This window comes from Portunus trituberculatus, chromosome 17 (genome assembly GCF_017591435.1).
Source record: "Portunus trituberculatus isolate SZX2019 chromosome 17, ASM1759143v1, whole genome shotgun sequence".
Lineage (NCBI taxonomy): Eukaryota > Metazoa > Arthropoda > Malacostraca > Decapoda > Portunidae > Portunus > Portunus trituberculatus.
In genome coordinates this window covers 33,673,738-33,697,524 of record NC_059271.1, presented here as the reverse complement: position 1 = coordinate 33,697,524, position 23,787 = coordinate 33,673,738, and the positions used below count along the sequence as shown (strand labels likewise).

General features: G+C 46.1%; 1 protein-coding gene across 2 annotated transcripts in view; it reads left to right on the top strand.

Annotated features, from left to right (window-relative positions):
• Positions 1–696: 696 nt before the first annotated feature.
• LOC123505020 overlaps positions 697–23,787 on the top strand; it is a 58,358-nt gene continuing 35,267 nt past the window's right edge. For both annotated transcript variants that reach the window (XR_006675020.1, XM_045256031.1), the window contains exon 1: positions 697–1,099. Coding sequence is in view for 1 of the 2 variants with exons in the window: in XM_045256031.1 (XP_045111966.1) it covers positions 818–1,099 (282 nt within the window). In the remaining variant the exon portion in view is untranslated. The remainder of the gene's footprint in view (positions 1,100–23,787) is intronic.

Here is a 23,787-nt window from a genome sequence, read left to right as displayed (position 1 = left end):
GGAGGGGAGGCAGGAGTGCGAGGGAAGGAGGAAGTTCTTTGACACGGAGTTTGAAGCGTTGGGGTCGAGAGCTACGGCACTGGCAGACAAAAATACAAAAATGCCTGTCGGCTCTGTATGTAATTAAAATTTGGGCACAGTAGTTCATGTAAACACACACACACACACACACACACACACACACACACACACACACACACACATTACCCTTCGTAAATATATTTAAAAAAAGATCCACTCTGAGTGTATATTTTTGTGTTCCTTTCCCAACGCAGCGATCAGCGGTGAGGCCGCCTCGCCCCACTGACTCTCGCCCATTCCTCTTTGTCACTCGGCCGGGCTGTGTAACTTGTCCTCCGCCGCCACTCTTATTTACGAGATTTTCTCCAGCTGTTTGTCAGTCTATAATTAACAGATGTAAGTCTGTTGCCGTGTTGTAGATAAGCTCGCAGAACTATAACAAACTTGATTAACTGAGGAGTAGTGTGGTGTGATGTTGCGTGAAGGCAGGGAAAAGAATGTAGAGAAGCCAGGGAGTGTGTGGTGAATGGAGGGGGAGGGAGGTATAGCGGATGGGACTCTGGTGGGTGGTGTGGTAGATAAGTGGGTGTGTGGTAGGGGATGTGACGCGTGGTGGAAAGTCCGCTTGCGAATAGATGTGGTACGTAACATGTGGTACGTACAGCGAGTGGAAGGCGGCGGGCATGGAGGAGGCAGTGAAAGTTCCCGCTGGAGTGAGTGACAGTGTGTGACAGAATGTGTGACACTCTACGGAGAATAAAGTGACAGAGGAACAGTATAGTGTGTCCCCAGAGGTATGTGCTTACACGAGGGAGAGGAGAGACTGGCACAAACAACCTGTGTGATTCTCTCTATTCCTACAGCGAGGGAGTCCGATTTCACGGCAAGGGAGGGCGCTCAATGCACACCCAAAAGCGACGCGAGGTGGGGGAAGTTTCAATACCACTACAAGAGAGTTCGATCGTACAACAAGAGCTCGGATCCCACATCGGGCAGCGGCGTTATCGAGACACAGCCGAGCAGCGATAGAGGCGACGCTGATATATGGACCTGGAGGATCTTTTCCCGGCTTGAACAGGTACATACGTGTCTGGTTGTCTGGATGTCTCGTGTCTGGAGGGAGAGAGTGAGAAGGACGGGGAGGCGAGAGGGAGAGGAGAAGAAAGGGAGAGGAAGGGGAGGAAGTAAAGGAAAAATAGACAAAGGAGTGAGGAATGGGCTAGGAGGTAAAAAGCATTGAGTAAATGAGGAAGATATATGTTTGTAATAGCATGAACGAGAGAGAGAGAGAGAGAGAGAGAGAGAGAGAGAGAGAGAGAGAGAGAGAGAGAGAGAGAGAGAGAGAGAGAGAGAGAGAGAGAGAGAGAGAGAGAGAGAAAAAAAAAAGGGAGGAACAAAACTAACAGTACGAAAAGGAAAGCTGCACCCTTAATAGTAATCCAAATTTTTCCTTTTCTGAAGGCGATGGGTGCAATGTTCTTATCGTGTGTGTGTGTGTGTGTGTGTGTGTGTGTGTGTGTGTGTGTGTGTGTGTGTGTGTGTGTGTGTGTGTTTGCTGCAGGTGCCGGCCGGTCTCGTGGCGTCCGCGCGGCTATAAATCTCACACTGTAATATATACGTCATCAGTATTCAACGTTTATCTAACATGCACAACATTCTCCGCCGGGCCCAATAGTTACCCTGCCTGGCGGGGGCCGCGCAAAAACCGCTCGGCAAATAATTATATGAATCTGTTTCTCGTTCGCTCCCTATGGGCGATGCTCCGCGGGCCAGACATCTCCCACCAGATAACTAATCCCACCACCATAAATAAGGGACCACTCCGGCAATAAATAACGGATGCAGCGGCTCATAAATAAGGGTCCGCATGCAATAAGTATCCCTGAGCGTGTAGTCCAACTTGCAGAACCAGTGAAGAGCGCAGTCAACCCTTCTCCTCTCTTCTTACTATCCTTCCCCTCCTCCTCCTCGTCGTCTTCTTGGTTCTGCTCCCCTCTCCTTCTCCTGTTCCTCCTTTTTCCTCCTCCTCTGACCCTCCCTCTCCCTCCCCCTCTCTGCCTCCCTGCATCCACACCATGGTCTCATACACTCCACTCTTGCCTTTTATTCCGCCGAGAACTAAATGCCATGGTGTTGTGTTCCTTACTCGGCTCGTTAAAGCTAAGCCCACAATTTATATCTTTTCACGTACACCTTTAGGTTTTCAGGTGATTACTCTCTCTCTCTCTCTCTCTCTCTCTCTCTCTCTCTCTCTCTCTCTCTCTCTCTCTCTCTCTCTCTCTTAGATCTCAAGATTCATCATCTATCATTTATCACAGGTAGTATCGACTGACAGTAATACCAAAGGCGGCTTCGCTAAATCCTGAAAGTTCTTCCCTCACTTAGTCCGGCCTGCGCTGTTCAGGACGCCAGCCAAAACCCGCAGGATCACGACGGAGCATTCCCCACTCCTCCTCCTACCGGTGATAAGAGTGAACCTATCTCGCCCTCTAAGGAATTTTGTTGGCTGCAGATCCGTGTTGAATGTGTGAGGTTTAGGGAGTATAGGAATATTGGTTTCATTAGTTTTGGCGAGTTAAATTAAAGATCAAAGACGGGGTTTAGACACATGTTCCAGCAGTAATCACAAGGTTGTGTAAACAGTTTCAACATCCAGGTGAGTTGTTAATTATTACTCTGAGTATCCTGGTGCCCTCCTGATGCCCTCCCACTCCACCTTCACCCACATGGCAGCCGCAGCAGACCGAGGAGGCCGAGTTGGTGTTGTTGACCTCTGCTATCAATTAACAAGGGCTTGACGTGGGGTGGAGACTGACGGTGGAGAGGGCGCGGGGGAGATGTCCCACATTATTCACTGCCACTCGAGCCCCGCAGCCGCCGCCTGCCATAACACTCCATTACGCCACGCACCCGCCGGGACTCGCTCTCCTTCACGTGGCGACGTGGTGCCCTGCTCTGCCGCACTTCACGAGCTCAGTTACATGTGCACTGGACGGAAAAAAAGGGATAGATTCGTCCTGCTTCTTCTACGCGTGGAAAATATTCATAGCTTGTTCATTAATCTTTAAAATGTCGAGTCACAAAACACGCACGCAAATGGATCGCTTCGCGTGTTGGAGCAGTCATAAAAAATGTTAGAAAAAAAACCCTGACTCCACGATGTGCATCTAATTTAATTTTTAGGATGCTTATATGTCTTTTTATAACGTCCAACGTACTTGTGTGTGGGTCATCGGCTGTACACAGCAAAAAGTCTATAGTCATGTAGCCATCAAGACTTGCCAGCAGCACACCAGCTGTCCTGGGTCGCGGGGTTCCTGGCTGCCTGGCCCCGCCAAGCCCTTGCCCCTGCCGGTGTTCTCCTTATTTATCTGCAGCCTTGAGCGGGTCGTGCATCACCCCTTTACAGTCAGCCTGAGTTATGTTCCCTGGTCAGTGGGATCTGGGTGCTGGGATCGTTGGGTTTCCTTTGGTAAAGGATTATCTAAACTCTCTTGCGTGAAAGAGTTTAGGCCAGACACAGAGGCCGCAATGCCAGCCTGGAGGTCAGTCCACAGTACCTGCTGGTGTGTGAAGGAAGGTGACCCTCCATCCTACCCTGCTGCTTCCCTTCACTAGGGCAATGTACTCATGTGTCACAATTTCTTGAAAATATCAAGCGATGTTCAGGAAATTATCAACTTGTTTAATTAGAATAAAGTTAATTCTCAGAAGTGTGTTCTGAGCGACAATTATTTCTGCTTCCCTGTGTGTCTGGAGGCGCTACCTTGGGTTAGGTAGGGGCCTTTTCACCGCGAGGAGCACTCTTGAGGGTTCTTGTCACCCGTCTTCACCTGTTTGCCATCACGCATCGCTAAGCACCGGAACAACTCAATGATTGTCTATTCTGACTTTCTTTTTTTTTTAAACATCGACGATCAAACACACGAAGCTCGTCGACAAGTGTCCACGGATCGGTGAGATCTCCCAGAGAGCGGCGTCACCTGCGGCGGGCACTGGCGGGGTGTCAGGGAGCCTGTCCTGCACTGTTACACGACGCTCGTTTTTGTTCTTACCACAACCACATTCGCCCCGTGACGCCGCCGCCTGTGTTGTGCCGAGGCCGGCCCCCGCCGCGACCCACAGGTGGCTGAGGGCGCTTCATCCGCCACTTGACACACCTCGAAGTCCCAAACACGTACGAACAGTGACTGTTTACAAAGTGTTGAAGGAAAGAACAGCCGTGAAGCATCCACGTGATAGTGTAAGTGAATTGGAGAATGATACGGAACATAAGAATCTTGCTGCATGGAAGACCAACAGAGGCTGCATATACGAAAACAGACATTTCTTAATCTCCATGGCGGAAAGGGTGAAGTGGGCGAGGGAAGACAAAGGGCGAGGCAATATTTATTTCCCGAAAAACATCCAACCTAAACTAGTCGTAAATATGGCCAATTAACTCTATCCTAAACACTCTACAATTTTTGTAAGCATTAACTTCTGACCAACACGATATGTAGTCATTTATCTGAGAAATGAGTATAGTCTTACAGTGCAGAACTCTCTCTCTCTCTCTCTCTCTCTCTCTCTCTCTCTCTCTCTCTCTCTCTCATAGGAGTAAAGATAGATGAGTTGGCATCATTTACGCTTAGTCTACGTAAAAACAAAGATGCGAGCGGCGCTTTCATTAATGTTCAATCTACTCCAGTCCTCATTCTCCTCCCACTTCATTAAAATCAAGCCTTCGACTTTATTCCTTGGTGACGTCACACGCACACACAATCACGGCGGAAAGTTCAATGAGCGTTTTTCCTTTTTTCTCACAGGGCGTTTTAACGTTTTGAAGAAACCAACAAGGGAAAGAGTATAGCACGAGAGAAAAAAGGGCGGGTGTGCACGGCTGCCTTCACATGGCTGCTTCTCACATTAATCCCGTGCCGCACCACCCGGCGGCGCTGATGGACACACTCACAGATTACTTTATCTCTCCGTCGGACTGTTATTAAGTCTTCCCTAATTACAGAGCTTTATTGTTTTAATCAGCTTAAATCTCAATTAACGTCAGGGGATTCCCGGGTTTTGAGGCTCCAACAAGGGTCGGCTGAGAGTGGCGGGCGGGAGTGGGAGGGCAGACAGACTGCAGAGTTTTGCTAACTCGGCTTAAAAAGACGAGCAATGGCGGTCATTAAAATTATAATCTAGGGCTATTACTCTGTCTTACCCTCACTGTAACTCAACCTGCGGACGAACGCATCAATTTGTACTTGACGGGAACCATTATGGAGGAGCCTCGGGTTGACAAATTGTTCCGTGAAGACTAACACAACCTATTCCTTCAGCGGGCCAAGCTGAACAGCAGCAGCTGTCGAGGCACTGAATTCAGGGCTGCTGCTTGGACGCCGCTCTGCTGCTGACGGACAAACGAGATGGCATGTTTATTTAAGCTGCCGGGCGCGTGAAAACTGACAGGCAGTTGTCGTAAACTATGTTCAATGAAGTGGTTAATAAACAGAGAGATAAAGATGCATGGTGAGAAAGGCATGGATGATACAGTGTGTGTGTGTGTGTGTGTGTGTGTGTGTGTGTGTGTGTGTGTGTGTGTGTGTGTGTGTGTGTGTGTGTGTGTGATAAGCCTTGAACTTCACATCCTTACTAAGGGAAAGGAATGCACTGAAGACAGAGTCATAACAGCAGTGTACACTCCTGTGAGTTATGTGCGCAGACAGCTAATTCTAGACATGAGCTATACTTCAAGGCAATCTCTCTCTCTCTCTCTCTCTCTCTCTCTCTCTCTCTTTCTTCCTCGTTGTGTAGTGGTTAGAACGGTCGACTCACAATCGAGAGGGCCGGGTTCGAGTCCCGGGGCGGCGAGGCAAATGGGCAAGCCTCTTAATGTGTGGCCCCTGTTCACCTAGCAGTAAATAGATACGGGATGTAACTCGAGAGGTTGTGGCCTCGCTTTCCCGGTGTGCGGAGTGTGTTGTAGTCTCAATCCTACCCGAAAATCGGTCTATGAGCTCTGAGCTCGCTCCATAGTGGGGAAGACTGGCTGGGTGACCAGCAGACGACCGAGGTGAATCTCTCTCTCTCTCTCTCTCTCTCTCTCTCTCTCTCTCTCTATCTATCTCTTTCGCATCCTCAAACACACACACACACACACACACACACACACACACACACACACACACACACACACACACACACACACACACACACACACACACACACACACATAAACACACATAGCGGAAGTCTCAGGATGCTTCCCTATCGACACTCCAGACACACCCAGCACGTCCATCTCCTGAGAGCCTCCCATCACAGGCACAGTGAAGCCAGGGCCAAGAGGAGCCGCGAAGCACGGCCGGCCATCAACAACAGTGACAGGCGGAGAGATATCACCTTGACAAATTTCATAATCACTCTCCCGAAGCAGAAGTTCCTCATTGCGGTGGGCGGGGAGTCGTTCGTCGATGAAAGGAGAGTAATAACTTTACAGTGTACAACGTGCTTCCTTACTCTAAAAAAAATGAGACCATATTTACTGTGTAAAGTGTTGGACTAAAACCACTGCCAGCATTCTCTTCCTCGCCTATTCAAGCGGCAAAATTAATGACTATCATCTGAGTAGAGGTAAAAGAAGGACAACCACCCGCGCGGCCAAGCCCACAACGCCTGGGAGCCTACGCCAGCACCAGCAGTCTTTCCTCCCCCGGGCTAGTAACATCAGGGAGTCAGCGGGCAGCCGGAGGAGCCCCACTGTCTGCCGCATCTTTAATATTCAGTCCAGCGCCGTAGACAATATGGGCGAGCGGCCGGCCTCGTCAGCGCCCCAGTTTGATTAATTGCTCACATAAAGTCAATAACCCGTGCGTGCCGCGTCCCGCTGCTCCGCCTGAAAGGCCTTTCGTAAAGGAGACAAAAACTGAGCCCTTGCTGCCACGCTCGTTAAAAGGAACCCTAGGCCTGGGGTGAGACGCCCGCTGCTTGCTTGGAATCGATGACGGGGAGGCTTCGGCGGAGGCGATGTGCTTGGCTCCTTGCAGGCGGCGGCCGCGGCGGCATAGCGGTGGTGGCATGCGTTTCGCCACGCACGGAACAATGACTGCCATTAATGGACCGCGGAGCTGATGAACGGATCGATTCAGGTTACGTTACGAGCGTCAGTCGAGATAATTACAAAACACAGACTTAAGAATAAGGGCGTCACGGCGCGGTGAGGTGATCCCGCCCCTCGCCACAATGCCACATTGTTTACATAAAAGATAATATATACACAATAAAAGGAAACCTTACCTATGTAGTTAGAGCGTTAAGTTGCGATGGTGTATGCGTGGTCACCCTGCACGTGAGCCTCGCAGCGTACACTCACCCTTCCAGTCTCACCACGTCATCTTCGCAGGCCAACACCCTGCCAGCTAATTTTTCAAAGCCTTATTAGAATACATGAATTGAAAACTTCAATTAAAGAAAAAAGGAAAGCGGTGCTGTGGCCACTATCAATGAAACATTTCCACACCAGGAGATGAAGATTCATATGAATCATCTAGATGTAAAGACAACAAATAAATCAAAGATAAATCATATAAGGTAAGAAAAGCCCCCACAGGAAGTAGGAGACAAGCGTTGGTACTGCTATAGGAAAAAGAAGAGTGAGGTCATGAAAGGCTACAGCCTGGATTCTGCTCAGACGAGGCCTCCACACAGCACCAGGCAGCACAGAGCTCCAGCGGGAAGTAATACTCAGAGAGGAGAATTTCCAATGAGCTCCACCGAAGGTATACTGGACCTGCATCCATAATGTGTCACTTCGTGCCCCGCCAACAGATACTCGCACACGGTGGAGGCGAGGACGGGTGCGCCGCCATAAACTCCTCGCAAGCACCAGTTCTTGTATTATCTTTAAAGACGGCACTTTTGAACACACTATTCTTGCAGTAATAAATTATGCTCTCCAGGCAGCTGATGTTTTCTTCCAACCTTCACTATACATGTTTACATATATTCTGCCCAGTTTGGCACATTTATTATCATAAGCAACCTCGTTACGGCCAGCAACTCCGGTGTTACTTGACCCTGCTTTGTGTTTCATTGCCAGTAAGTGAAGAAACTCAATTAGTGGACGTATATCAGAGATCAGAAAGAGACGAGATTCCAGAACACAGTGTAACGAGATTCAGCAGTCAGCAGTAGGAGCAGCAGCAGCAACACTGAGGGAGGCGCATTACCACCGCCTCAACAGCGCCAGCACCAGCACATCCTGCAGGATAGTGACTGTTCAGGGTGTCTTCGATGACAATAATAATAATACCAAGTCTTTATGGTTGTTTGTAAGAATGACGAGACACAGCAACCTCAACGAGGAGCTTACGCTTCACTTAAACCTAAGTCTTTATTGGCTGACCTATCAATGGTTCATCAGTTTCGTTATGCACCGTTTACTTATTCATTTTGCACACTGTAGAGACGAGATGCCCTTCACCTGCACCAAAGGATTCCTTACACATGTTTATATCAGTTGGTGCGAGATTTTTATCATCAATTATTATCTTTCATCCCTATAAGAGAATAGCAGCTGCAGCAGCAGCAGCAGCAGCAGCAACAGCAGTAGTAATAGCAGTAGTAGTAGTAGTAGTAGTAGTAGTAGTAGTAGTAGTAGTAGTAGTAGTAGTAGTAGTAGTAGTAGTAGCAGTTGTAGTAGTAGCAGTAGTCGTCGTCGTCGTCGTCGTTGTAATCGTCGTCGTCGTCGTCGTCGTCGTCGTTGTAGTCGTCGTCGTCGGGTCGCGTCGTCGTCGTCGTCGTAGTAGTGGTAGTAGTAATAGTAGTAGTAGTAGTAGTAGTAGTAGTAGTAGTAGTAGTAGTAGTAGTTGTGGTAGCAGTAGTCATCGTCGTCGTCGTCGGCGTTGTCGTCGTTGTCGTCGTCGTCGTCGTCGTCGTCGTCGTCGTCGTCGTCGTCGTAGTAGTAGTAGTAGTAGTAGTAGTAGTGGTAGCAATAGTCGTCGTCGTCGACGTCGTCTTTGTCGTTGTTGTCGTCGTCGTCGTCGTCGTCGTCGTCAGTAGTATTATAGTAGTAGTAGTAGTAGTAGTAGTAGTAATAATAGTAGTAGTAGTAGTAGTAGTAGTAGTAGTAGTAGTATAGTAGTAGTAATAGTAAAAAATAACAGTAAACAAATAAATAAGCAGAAAGGATGAATGGGCATAATTTTCGAACTGAACATCTAAGAATGGTTATGAGACCACTGCACTAATTTCTATTTCTGTTTGATAGAACAGACGACGGAGATATGGGGAGTTTTCAGAATTAGTGGTTGTCACCAGGTGGTAGCACAGTAAGTGTAACCTTCAATCTCACACTGGGTGATATAGAACAAACCTGCAATATCATTCTATAAACACACATATAAAGTAAGTCGACATAATATATTTTTATACATAATGCCTTCTAAGTAGTAACAGAGGCAAAATCAAATCCTATTCTTGAACAAATGCATTTAAGCTGATTTTCTTGTGAACTGGCATTGAGGCTTATTTGGTCATCTCCACATTTCCTAAAGAATACATCCTTGATCGGAAGTGTATTAATCCAGTTGACAGGAAACATGAAAACAGTATGTCTGTGTCACTGAAAAATCCAAACAGCACAGCTCAACTTACTAGTTAATGGAAACAACAATTCTAATTAAGAATAAGCAACTCGAGCACCCTGGCGAGAGTGCTGCTGTCTAACCCAATCTAGGCTGCCCCCCTGTTTAATTTAAACACACTGTTGGACAAATAATTAACTCCTGCTGTAATGTCCATGCCACTATGCCATGAAGAGGAGGAAAACTTCACATATTTCTTTCTCCTTACTCTATAGCTGTTCAGTGATATGCTTTTTCTTTGCTCGATTGTTTTGCACCTTTTTGATTTTGATGAAACAGATGCTAAAATTCCCACAAAAAATAACTATACACAAATATCTCGATGTTATTGAGTAAGATGTGTCATACTATATAGTTTAGTCAAAGTTCTTACCTTTTTCATTGTCCAAATCAATAGATTTTAGACTTGTAATATGGTGTATTTAAGATAATTGATAGATACATAATGTAACAGTAACATAATAATCAACGTTCTAATAATAATAATAATAATAATAATAATAATAATAATAATAATACCGGTCAGTGCGCGGTGCTCTTAAGGGCGCCACGCGATTCTGGTGTTGGGTGGCGTGGGCACGGGGAGGCACGTCTGGGGGTAGCAGGTGGCGGAGACGTGGATGATGCATCTGTATGCGCCTGGGATTTAATACAACAATAATTTAGCTCATGTCAGTAAGTGACATTTGGTGGATTAGTTCTGAAAACTCCCCACTGACTAGAGACACATCATCCGCAAACCAAACGTTAAGAAAGGAAAAAAAGACATGAAAACAGATGACATTCAAATTATACTCATATGATAGAGATGATGTTATACTTTCAATTTGTAAATGATCAGGTTATGTTTATAAGCATGGGGTAAAAATTTCCAATCACGTGATGTGTTTCTATAAAAAAAAGTTGCAGTAGTAGTGATACCGGTGATAACTCAAGGGACCCAATGACTGTGTCCGAAGATCATGGTCAGTATCTCAAACTTTGCGGCGTCTTATTTCGATTTCTCAAGCTTTAGTGGAACTTTCATGGCTTTTCAAGAGTGGTAGTGTAGTTTAGCAAGCAACCTGGACCACCAATAGAACAAAAATCATCTTCAACCCCCGACTAACCATTCCTATGATCTTTGAACATAACCCTAATGACAAAAGAAAGTGTTCAATACAAATCACTAAACGAGTGCACTATAAAAAAAAAAAAAAACAAAGATCAAGAAGAGATACGAGTAAGTGCATCCAGTTAATTCGCAGAGTCATTTCGTACTGAGGGACAGGCACTGAGATTATGAGGTCATCAAGATGTTTGGCCCTTAAACTCAATGAGCCTTAATTTCCATGGGCAAGACGTTAAACTTGGCTTCTCAACACCTGGAGGTCTGCAATGATTGAGGATTACGCTGACTGTGAACGATTGAGCATTAAGGTGACTGTGACTTTCTGACCTTTGTGTTTAGTTAGTGAGATCAAAATTGTATGTGTGTGTAATTCACTGTTTGATTTGCTGCAGTCTCTGACGAGACAGCCAGACATTGCCCTACGGAACGAGCTCAGAGCTCATTATTTCCGATCTTCGGATAGGCCTGAGACCAGGCACACACCACACACCGGGACAACGTCACAACTCCTCGATTTACATCCCGTACCTACTCACTGCTAGGTGAACAGGGGCTACACGTGAAAGGAGACACACCCAAATATCTCCACCCGGCCGGGGAATCGAACCCCGGTCCTCTGGCTTGTGAAGCCAGCGCTCTAACCACTGAGCTACCGGGCCGTGTGTGTGTGTGTGTGTGTGTGTGTGTGTGTGTGTGTGTGTGTGTGTGTGAGTGCGTGTGTAAGCTTTAGGATGGTATAGCAAAACTGAACACATGGTATTCCCGTGGCCCCCTGAGACTGGCCGCCTGTGACATCCCGGTGGCTGTTTGGGAAATCCGGGTTACCGCTACATGTTCTTTACGCAAGGGCTTATTTTTACCGGCTAGCCCTGATGGGAAGAGGAACACGTGGGTGGGCTGTGACGGCCATGAGCCATCTCCCCCAGGCCAGACTCAACCCGTTTTCCGCTACACAACAAATGCGCTCGGAACATAAAGCAAGCATACAAACCAGTTTCGCTATAATCATTTTTTGTATTCCGCGCACGTAAGCCGCAACTTACAATTTCCTACTGCATTTTCAGCAGAATCTTTTAAATATATACCGAACTTCCTGACGGACTGCCCCCGTCCCCCTCCCTACTGACCTCCATGCACCAAATTCTCAACACTTTCGTAAATTTTGTATCTCTTAGTTATAGGAAAAAAAAAAAAAAATGTGCCTTAATTCGAGAGTCGAGAGTTGACTTACATTTTGATTTATTAGTATAATCTTGAACCTCACTGTTTTTAAGCCTAATACTTTAGAACGAGATTATAAAGTAAACTTCAAAGCTGGAAGGGACATTCGTTCATTCTACTCGTTTAGTTTCCAACACTCATTTTTATGGTGACAGAAATAGTCAATACTGAGGAAAAACTTGGACGGGAGTCTACGGTTGATAACATATTTAGGGCAGCGAGCATGGTGTCTGCGGAAAGAGAGAGAAGACAGACAGTTAGCACACTCAGCATGTGGCGGAGGCATGCGGCAATCATGGCCACATCATGTAAACAAGAAGCACTGAAGAAAGGACCACAGTGAAGGACGGAAGAGGGCATGGAAGGACGATGATGAGACGAGATCTCGAGTTTACCGTAATAGTTCAATGGAGACGCGCGCTGGTGTATGTGAAAATCCTCACACACACACACACACACACACACACACCGCGTAGTGTAGTGGTTAGCACGCTCGACTCACAATCGAGAGGGCCGGGTTTGAGTCCCGGGAGCGGCGAGGCAAATGGGCAAGCCTCTTAATGTGTGGCCCCTGTTCACCTAGCAGTAAATAGGTACGGGATGTAACTCGAGTGGTTGTGGCCTCGCTTTCCCGGTGTATGAGTGTGTTGTGGTCTCAATCCTACCCGAAGATCGGTCTATGAGGTCTGAGCTCGCTCCGAAATGAGGAAGACTGGCTGGGTGACCAGCAGACAACCGAGGAGGTGAATTACACACACACACACACACACACACACACACACACACACACACACACACACACACACACACACACACACACACACACACACACACACACACACACACACACACACACACACACACACACACACTCACTGTTCCACCGAGAACCACTGCTTTTTCCATCTCTGTTACGAAGTCCAGCGACAGATTTATTTGTGTATATAAATCCAATTGAGAGGAAAATTTATGAGAGAGAGAGAGAGAGAGAGAGAGAGAGAGAGAGAGAGAGAGAGAGAGAGAGAGAGAGGAAAGATGAGTTATAAATGACAGGCATGAATGGAAGATGTTTGTTCGGAGCATCAGATAACACAGACGCTGCTCCATTCCTCCTGCAATGTGACTGATGACGGACACACTCACACTTCCAAAGAATATCACATGAAAGTAGCGGCGTTCCTTGATTCCCGTGCTGTCTGGAGATTTAAGCAAGAGAATGATATATCAATTAGCATTTTTGTTTACGTAATTGTCTCACGTAACCAATTATTGTCACCGCCACCATTACTATCAGCAGTAACGGAAGTAACATCAATAATATCAATAATAACAACAACGTAGCGGCAACAGTAATGACAGCAACAATCACAATAACAACACAAACACTATAATCACTTGCAGTATGAAATTGACATAACAAAAGTCAACACAACGTGACTCAGTACCTCCGCCTCCCACATAGTGCCGTGCCTGCCTCGGGTCACCAGTGGGCGGCCCGGGGCGATGCGTGGCAGGAAACAGAAAGGGCGTGGGAGAGGTGCCACGCGGAGGATTCGGGGACGGGGTGAAAGTGGCATAATAAGTCCCGCGACAGACCAAGTGTAGGTAAGACTGTAAAGGCTCGTATTCTCAAACACTTCTGTGCTCCACTATTTCAAAAAGGTTTGAATTTTATAGGAATTTTTTTAAAGGTGTTTCTATGGTTCTAGAGGCAGATTGACAAGACTTCTGCATTATTAAGTGGAGAAAGACTCTTGAAAGCTTCACTAATCAACTCTGTGGCCTTGGAAAATAGTCATGGTAAGACAGCAGAGTGTGAGGTGAGGCTATCTGGCTCCCACTTCCAGTACAGTTCGCTACACTAATTCACGCGTACATTTAGGCATGTATTCAGAAACCCATCGCTCTCACCACGACTATATTTCAAAGGCCACAGAAACAACTATACCTGTTCTCAAGACTGTTCAGTATTCTTATCAATTTGTTAGTAGTTCCATACAAAACACCTTTACAAACCTGTGAAGATTCAACTAGAACAATGTAGAATTCCTATCAATCTGTCAGTAGAAAAAAACCCTTTAAAAACACGTGTAACTTCAATTAGAACCTTTCGAATGTAGTGGAATTGCAGTGCTGAAATGTTTCGAAATATGGTTCTAATCCTCCACAAACTATACGAAAACCAATTTCTTTTACCTAACCTGAATTATATTTTCTTAATCTTAAAACAATTGTATCTCGGTTCTCAGTGTTTTACGTCCAAGGAATCTTCAGAAATAACAACTTCTGACCTCAATGTAGCGACCCCAAAGTCAAATAGTGAATCCATCAATCTTGAGTGCTGGAGGTTGTCTTGTCCACTCACTTTATTAGATAGTTTCTGGAATCATGCATGTCTCTCTTTTTTTTTTTTTTTTTACTTGTTGTGCTCGTAACACTTTTAACCTTTTTATAGACTTACATGATTTGCTTTTGTGTTTCCGAGATGAAGCATGACAGTTTGAGGTTAAGAGATGCACTTGTGAAAGAGACGCAAGTAAAGAGAGAAAATAAAGATGGACATGACGAACTGGAGACAAAAGATCTATAGTGAGAGAAGAAGTATAATAGGAATAGAGATAAAAGGTCAAAGAAGAAAGAAAGAAAAGAAGGGGAAGAAAAAAATGCTGATAATGATGATGCTAAATCAGAAAAAGGAGAATAAAATAACAACGAAAAGAATCTGTATAGCCAGCACAGGGAACTCAAGGACTAAGGCATTTGTGTCGAGCCATCAATCTCTTTATCTTACTGCCATCGACTACCTGTTCTTGTGTCTGGCTGGAGGCGGCGAGTTTTTCCAGGTATCTGCAAGAGGGATGGGACGTGACACCAGTTAGTTACGTTGGTACTTCTGCGGACAGAACACCGCAAAATGAAGCAACCTCTCTGCAGATTCTCTCTCCCTTTCTCTCTTGGGTATTTTTAGTATCTCTCATCCGGGTCCCGTTATGGTCCAGTTGCCCGCGACAGGTTGTTGTTGGCTTCTGGGTTACTGAAACTGAGGCTCCACTTGGGTAATATAGATGTCGATGCGGCGATATCTTGAAAATTACGAGATGGAAGAAAAAAGAAAAAAACTGCACCAAATATGACAGAAGGAGCGAATTTATGAGTACAAACTGGTTGCCGCCTGAGTGATAGGCGTGGCAGTTTGTTGAGTGGACCAGTTTAGGTTTGGTAGAGGGGGCTCCTGCGGCGACGTGCGGGCCAGAGTGATGAGGAGGCCGGAGAACACACTTGATGGGAAAACTGTGGAATTACCAACCATTTTTGCCATCAATGATAGTAGGAAACCTCTCTCTCTCTCTCTCTCTCTCTCTCTCTCTCTCTCTCTCTCTCTCTCTCTCTCTCTCTCTCTCTCTCTCTCTCTCTCTCTCTCTCTCTCTCTCTCTCTCTCTCTCTCTCTCTCTCTCTCTCTCTCTCTCTCTCTCTCTCTCTCTCTCTCTCGAAAAGCTATATTAACTTACCTCCTTCCGGTTGCACCACCACAAGTTCCTGCCTCGAGGTGTCTCTCACGCTCTCTCTCTCTCTCTCTCTCTCTCTCTCTCTCTCTCTCTCTCTCTCTCTCTTGATTCGAAAATTTTCATCTAAGTGTGTACTTGCTTGGCCTTTCTATTCTACAACTTGCTGCCAATTAAGTTTGTTTATTTCTTTTCTTACCGGCAATACATTTTCTGTCTACAAAATGTGCATGTTAAGCTGTAAAATGTATTAACGTTCCTCTGATGCATGTAACCTCTTTTGTGTGTGTGTTTGTGTGTGTGTGTGTAATTCACCTCGGTTGTCTGCTGGTCACCCAGACAGTCTTCCCCATTACAGAGCGAGCTCAGAGCTCATAGACCGATCTTCGGGTAGGACTGAGACCACATCAACACACAACACACACCGGAAAAGCTAGGCCACAACCCCTCGAGTTACATCCCGTACCTATTTACTGCTAGGTGAACAGGGGCCACACATTAAGAGGCTTGCGCCGGTTACCGGGACTCGAACCCGGGCCTCTCGATAGTGAGTCGAACGTGCCAACCACTACAGTACGTGGTGTGTGTGTGCGTGTGTGTGTGTGTGTGTGTGTGTGTGGCCTTACAGCTCGACGACACTCTCCATGCAGAGGAAGAAAGAAGTAGGCGTGTCTAGGGCAGGAAGGGTCGTGACCAAGCAGTGCAGGTGAAAATTACTGCAACTTTATGATTCATACAAGTCAACTTCATTTACACACTTTGACTTTAAGCTGCAGGTGACGCGACGATCAGTAACTGCAACAGATGCCTAAATGATGTTACTATGCAAATGCAGCTGAGAGATAGAGAGAGAAGGAAAAACAACTAGTGGCATGTGAATGTGACCTAACGGAGACCCCCTTGAGGAGCTGAGAAAGTTCCTCTTCTCTGTGAACCAACAATAGGCCGGCGCTGCATGAGAGAGAGAGAGAGAGAGAGAGAGAGAGAGAGAGAGAGAGAGAGAGAGAGAGAGAGAGAGAGAGAGAGAGAGAGAGAGAGAGAGAGAGAGAGAGAGAGAGAGAGAGAGAGAGAGAGAGAGAGAGAGAGAGAGAGAGAGAGAGAGAGAGAGAGAGAGAGAGAGAGAGAGAGAGAGAGAGAGAGAGAGAGAGAGAGAGGCGTGGCTCACTGCTTCATCACTGCAGCGCATCACTCTACATAAATGTTTCACTAAATATTGTTAATCATTACATTGGCGATATAATCTCACACGCATATAAGTAGGCATAGCACACACACACACACACACACACACACACACACACACACACACATACACTTCACAATAACAACAGCAACTTGGCTTTATCGTGTCTTACTCTCCCTTCCCCAGGCACTTGATGTATCTCTCCTCTTCCTCCTCCTCCTCCTCCTCCTCCTCCTCTACATCATGCTTCCCGATCTCCCTGCATCTCACACCTCCTCCTGCCTCGCTTCTCTTGAGTGCTTGACTTTACTGGAGGCAGAAATGCGGCAGCGGAAGTGTGGGGCGGCCTCCGTCACCTCCTTTCTTTCTTCCCTGCATCCCCAAGAGCCTGAATCTCGGTGTTCAGTGCGTGAGAGGGAGGGAGAAGAGATTTGAGGCGAACAGGTCGGTGGGGGAGGATATGTGGTCTTTGCACGACTAATAATTGAGTGACGAAAGGTGAAGGACAAATTGAAGGAGAGAGTTTGGTGTGGATTTCATTGTCTGCAGTCAGCTGGAGTCACATTCCTTCCCGGGGTGTGGCCGGCGCAGGGCAGCACGTGGCAGGCAACAGGCGCCGCTTTCTACGAACAGATGCATCCCACGTAAGAATGTAGCGATCTTGATGACTCCTCCTCGTCTGCATTATAATTCAACTTTATTTTTTTGTCTTTTTTGCTGCCAGTGTTTTTTTTTTCCTTCTCTTTCTTCTCATTAGCGTCTCTTCCTGCTGTATTTTCTTGTTTCTTTTATTTCATTCTTACCTTATTCTTTTGTTCGGTCTCCTCTCGGTTCATTAGCATCAGAAGATAATAATCACCTGAATCTGTCATCTGTAAACTACCTTCTTTAATCTTTTTTTTTCTTATACTTCCATAGAGACGCGGCAAGAGATTAACTCAAGATTAAGACAACCAAGGCTGCGGCTACGCTTAAAGTAAAAGTAAATGGGAGGGTGACTTGGTAATTTTTACTTGAAGGTATGCAACCCTAAATACACACACACACACACACACACACACACACACACACACACACACACACACACACACACACACACACACACACACACACACACACATTTATCTTGTCTTCTTTCTCTTTTCCACTATGAGGAATGCTTTCTAATATGGACTTCACTAACATAATGATATTTATTAACTTTTTTTTTATTTTCTTACCAAAGTTCAGAAAATATTTCCAGACCAATAACTTGCAAAAAACACAAATTCGTTGACATTAAAAAGTAGAGAAGAAAGAATAAAAGAACTATCGACAAGGTAATGAATGCATCTTCTTAGTCAGCAGAATGCGAGGCTACGACCCACATTCATATAAAATTCAAAATTCAACACTCATGAAGGAAATATAATAGATTTTTTTTCTTTTTTATATCCGCTGTGAGTTTCACTTGTTTGTGATACTCCTGCTCCTCATGACACCAAACTATAGTGATTTAAAGATGGCCATGGTGATCGGCACACACACACACACACACACACACACACACACACACACACACACACACACACACAATGCTTTAACGATATGCAATTAAGAAGAGACAAGACTGTAGGCAGCGGCTTCCACACCCTCAGCGGCCTGTGTTTCGCGACAGACTGGTAATTGTGCTCGCTGAGATTCCATTGCTACCGTGAGAGTTCCCACTGGCGTGACGCTACACAGCCGCCTGTTGTGCTCTTGGCGGCTCCTTACTTGGCCCCGCTGGTAAGGCATGTTACTGAGGTCACCACCATGCTTGTGTGAATTTCAGTTATAATTTCATACCTCTGTAGTGAATTTCAATAACATGATCTTTCATAACCGGTGATGACGAGTATAATCCCCAGGTATCGAGATGCAGGATACTACCGTAATGTTACATACGAAAGGCAAGGAATTCAGGCAAACTGTATGCTAATTGCGTGTGTAGAGAAACAAACAAACAAACAGACTTTCATCTTCATTACAACATTCCTGCTCTAAGTGGCATTTTCCTCCTGCTTCTCATCCATTTTTTTTAGCCCTTGGAGCCACTTGGGTTACGTTAGTAGGCGTCAAGAAGCCTCCACTTTACCCACCACACAAAGACACTGCTCAGCTCACGTATTCGCTCCTTTACATTTAGAACAAGCACGACATTATTTGTGATTCAAGGATTGCCTCAACACAGATTTGAAGCAAGCCCGGTAATGCCAGCTAATTATCTTCAGCTAATTAGCAAGACTTGTGCTTGAGGTAATTAATCTAATGTAGAATTTATATTTTCTACAATGCTACCAAAAAAAAAAATAATAATGATAATCTGTTGATAAAGTCCTTAATATGTTGAATGCTGATGCGAACACAACGCTTGTTATTTCATTCAAGCAAGCACCGATGAATTCACTCAACAAAAACAAAACTAAACACTCAACTAACGAACTCGATCTTTCCTTTGCCGTGCGTGGTATTTTGCCAGATTCTATTACAGTAAGGTTGCACCAGGCCGTTTTATTAAGATGTAGAGAAGTCCTTAACAGTCAAGGGGTTAAATGCGTGACCTCGTCTTGGAATGCCTAACAGGGTCAGCTCCTGAGTGGCGTGGTGATCGTCGCCGCGCCCTGCACCTGGCACCTGAAGCTCGTTAATAAGCCACTACGATCACTCGCCGTATCCAGCACCTAAGGCGAGCCACCTGTAGAGAATACAAAACGAGGGTTAAGGCGGCTATATGAGAACCACACTTTTGCACGGATTTCCAAGTAGTTCCTCTGGAGTTTAGTTTTTTACTTGACGCTGCTTCTTTACCTTCTCTTCCTCAGTTAACAGTACTAAATACCATAACCGCGTTATGTTCTTTATCTACATCTAACTAACAATCACACAAGGATTATTACAAAGATACAATTGATCCTTCTTTGGTGTATCACCAGCAGTGCTACACGAGTACTTAACATTGTCTTCAAAAGTATGCAAAAACAGACTAAAAGAGAACATGATATAGATATAATAGATATACATACTTAATAGTACATCCATTCTTTAATTAACCTAACTTTACACTCTTTACAGAGATAAATGCTCCACCAAGACGGAGGAAATGCAATACAGATTTAACGTATACACCACATCCCCGTACGAACATATACAAGTGGTGGTCTTATCTCACCTATCAGTACTGTGGACATGATACAAACCAGCCTCTTACGTCCTTATCGTCCTCAAAGCCATCGCGGGAACATGATAAGCCTCTGATAAATTTAATGGCGTGGAAGACTTGCATATTGCGAGTTTTTTTTCTTCCCTGAGGTGAACGAGCAAGTGTGTGTGTGTGTGTGTGTGTGTGTGTGTGTGTGTGTTTGTAGCGGTTCGGTGACCGGTCCACCTGAACTGAACCGATGGTATGATTACTGGGGTTATGATGTTAGTTTTTTTTTTTTTTTGGTAAAGATTAAGAACAACGAGAAGGAAAAATTTTAAAATATCGCTTAGTCGTGTGTGTGTGTGTGTGTTTCAATGTTTGATCTGCTGCAGTCTCTGACGAGACAGCCAGACGTTACCCTACGGAACGAGCTCAGAGCTCATTATTTCCGATCTTCGGATAGGCCTGAGACCAGGCACACACCACACACCGGGACAACAAGGTCACAACTCCTCGATTTACATCCCGTACCTACTCACTGCTAGGTGAACAGGGGCTACACGTGAAAGGAGACACACCCAAATATCTCCAACCGGCCGGGGAATCGAACCCCGGTCCTCTGGCTTGTGAAGCCAGCGCTCTAACCACTGAGCTACCGGGTGTGTGTGTGTGTGTGTGTATGTGTGTGTGTGTGTGTGTGTGTGTGTGTGCCAGTTGATATGTATAAGCTGTGGTAGTAATGATAAATTGATGAAGTGCCTGATTGCAATTGAAATTCCTGAAGCACGGGGTCCTGTGGCGCTATAAAAGTGTGACAAATGTTGACGGCGGGGATGCAAAAATGAAGGGAGTGGTTCGCAGGGAGATAAAAAGCAGCTCTGTGGCGGCGGAGAATTTGCAGGGAATCAGTGAGAAGGCAGTGAGGGAGGGAGTGAGAGAGAGAGGGAGAGAGGAAGAGAGGTAGGGTCGCTAAGCAGGGTGGGCCACACAGTCTGCCTCTGTACCTCACGCCACTTCTTTTCATTTACTCAGGGCAACATGATACAGGCTGCTCACTAATGCCACCTCCTCGGGCACTCCCTCTCCTGGTCTTCGTCCTCCTCCTCCTCCTCCTCCTCCTCCTCCTCCTCCTCCTCCTCCTTCTCCTCCTACTCCTCCTCCTTCTCCTCCTCCTTCGTTTCCATCATCATGCGCGCGGCGTGATCGTTGCCAGAACCTGGGTAGGATCGTGTTTGTGTGTGTGTGTGTGTGTGTGTGTGTGTGTAATTCACCTCCTCGGTCGCCTGCTGGTCACCCAGTCAGTCTTCCCCATTACGGAGCGAGCTCAGAGCTCATAGATCGATCTTCGGGTAGGACTGAGACTACAACACACTCCACACACTGGGAAAGCGAGGCCACAACCCCTCGAGTTACATCCCGTACCTATTTACTGCTAGGTGAACAGGATCTACACATTTGCCTCGCCGCGCCGGGATTCGAACCAGGCCCTCTCGATTGTGAGTCGAGCGTGCTACCACTACACTACACTACGCGCGCGCGCGCGTGTGTGTGTGTGTGTGTGTGTGTGTGTGTGTGTGTGTGTGTGTGTGTGTGCAAATGTTGCAAATCGGTACATTAGTATTCACACCATTTTTCCTTCTTTTACCGTTCTGTTTTTTCCTCGTCGCCCAAATCGATACCTAAACGAATAGATTATCTCGTACACGATCACAGGCGCCTGAACCAACACTCACTCACCGCCTGCTTAGCTTAAAGAAGCCCAGAAACCGCAGTCACATAAGTCACAGGTGACATCTCACCGTGTAACCAGATTCTTGCCAATAGTGCCCGCCGCTCATAAACTTCCTCCCGGCGCCTGATCTAGTGTCTCGTAACTCAGCGACTTGTCCCAGAGCCAAAGTGAGCCACGCCTCGCCTGTCCCCCGAGCTCCTGATGGTGCTTACTTATCCTCTTCCACGGCGCTACCTCTGCTTCTCTCTCCTCCTCTTTCTGTGCCGCATGATGGACGGAGTGTGACAATGGGAATGAAAGTTTAATTCTTCTCTTTTTTTTTGCTGGGCTTACAGAATTATTATCGCTGAAAGCTGATCTGCGCTTTACTAGTACATCGCGGTGACTGATATTGATGAGGCCACCACACACCATTTTGCCGAGCATCTGCCGAGTCGATGCGGTATTTGGTAGATTCGTATGCAGGACGAGTCAAGCTGTCGAAGCGCTGATTCTTGCGGTTTTGAAATTAATTTTTGCGTATGTCATTCGCGGCAGTGAGAACGCGGTGAGCTGGGCTGGCCTGGGCTGGGCTGGGCGAAGCGGGGCGAAGCGAGGCGGGACGGCTGATTGAGAGCTTCGCCTAGTTTATTATGTCTGAATTACTACACACACCGACACTTTATGGGGGAATCACTACGCACTTGGTGGTTACCTTCTGATTTATCCTGTCTCTCCCGTCCCCTCACAACGAGCAGGGGCGGCCAGGTGGTAGTCAGTTATGGGGGAAAAAAAATGAGTAGCACACAACAGGTAGTGTGAACCGCTCTGCATTGACGTAAAGGTAAAAGAGAGAGAAAAAAAAATACGCCAACATTCTTGACCCGGAGTGATGTTTTGCGATGAGTTAACTGTCCTATAACGGAGCGGTCAACGGAGTGTGTTAAGAATCTTCACTTTTAGAGGAAAGAAAAACACAGGGATAAATAGCAGGGAGGCGGCTGTTCGTGGTGACTGGAGAAGGCCATAATAATGTCAACGCTGTCTCAGTCACCGAGCGCCGACCACTATGATAAGAGGGATGATTCGTGTCTTCTGTTCTTAGATTGGGGAGCGCAGGGGACTCATCCACTCTAGCTCGCTAACAAGGTTAAAAAATGACTGTGATAACTGGACTATACATGTTTTCTTTGGACGCGATCTGGTGTTTAAGAGCATTAGTTACCTCTATGGAATGAAAACCTGAAGAGTTTGTGTATCGATGGGTTAACTTGTTCACTGGATTTTGGTGTCACAACAACGAGAAATGACACTGCATAGTAAGCCAACACACACCGAAAGCAAGATTAATAGAGCGAGACAGACAACAGCACCGGTAAGAGAGGACTACTGCTGGAGGTTCATGGAGGATATGGCGATGAACAACCGTGCTAAAATACTTTCAGCCTCGCCATCTTTATGTTAGTCCTGGTGTGCTATGAATGTCTTGTTAGTTGAGTAATGAACTCCATCAGTAGGCATAGGCAAAGTGAGGAGTAACAGTTGTATCGCAGAATAAGGGTGTTGTTTGTGACGGAGTGCCCGGGGATGAAGTGTTGAGCATTGCCACAAACACAATCACGACACGCAATCTTTATGGCGAGGCGAGGAACAGTCAACTTCGCGTCACAGTAAATCAGGCTGGGAGCGCCGAGTGACTGTGTGAAGTACCTTTAGGTTAAACTTTGTTCTTTATGTAGGTAAATTTTCATTATCAAATTTACAAAAGAAAAAAAAGAAAAAAGACAACCGCAAAGTAGGTGACGGTGAGTAGGTGATTGACTGAGTGGCTGATCTCAAGACGCCGTTACGAGAGTCATACATATAGGAGGCGCAAGACAGTCCAGCACATCTTCCAGCGCTCGCTCCCCTGACGACAAAGTTATTTGAATAGTAGAAAACGAAGCAAGTAACTGACTCACCCAAACCACCACCAAGACGACGCGGAGCACAGGCGGCGGGTTTGGAGGGAATGGTGGGAACACGATCCTAGGGAGAGATATAATACCACTATAAAGAAAACGGAAAAAAATAAAAATAAAGAAAAGAAAGAAAATGCTGCACCTGGCCGGGCTTCCACAATGGAGTGACGAGAGGCCTAAACACACAGACGTCCCTAGAAATGACTAGTTATGATGGTATTGATATCAAATTTGTAGTAGTAATGAGGATTGAATATAAATGAATAGATGCACATGTACCCTGTAAG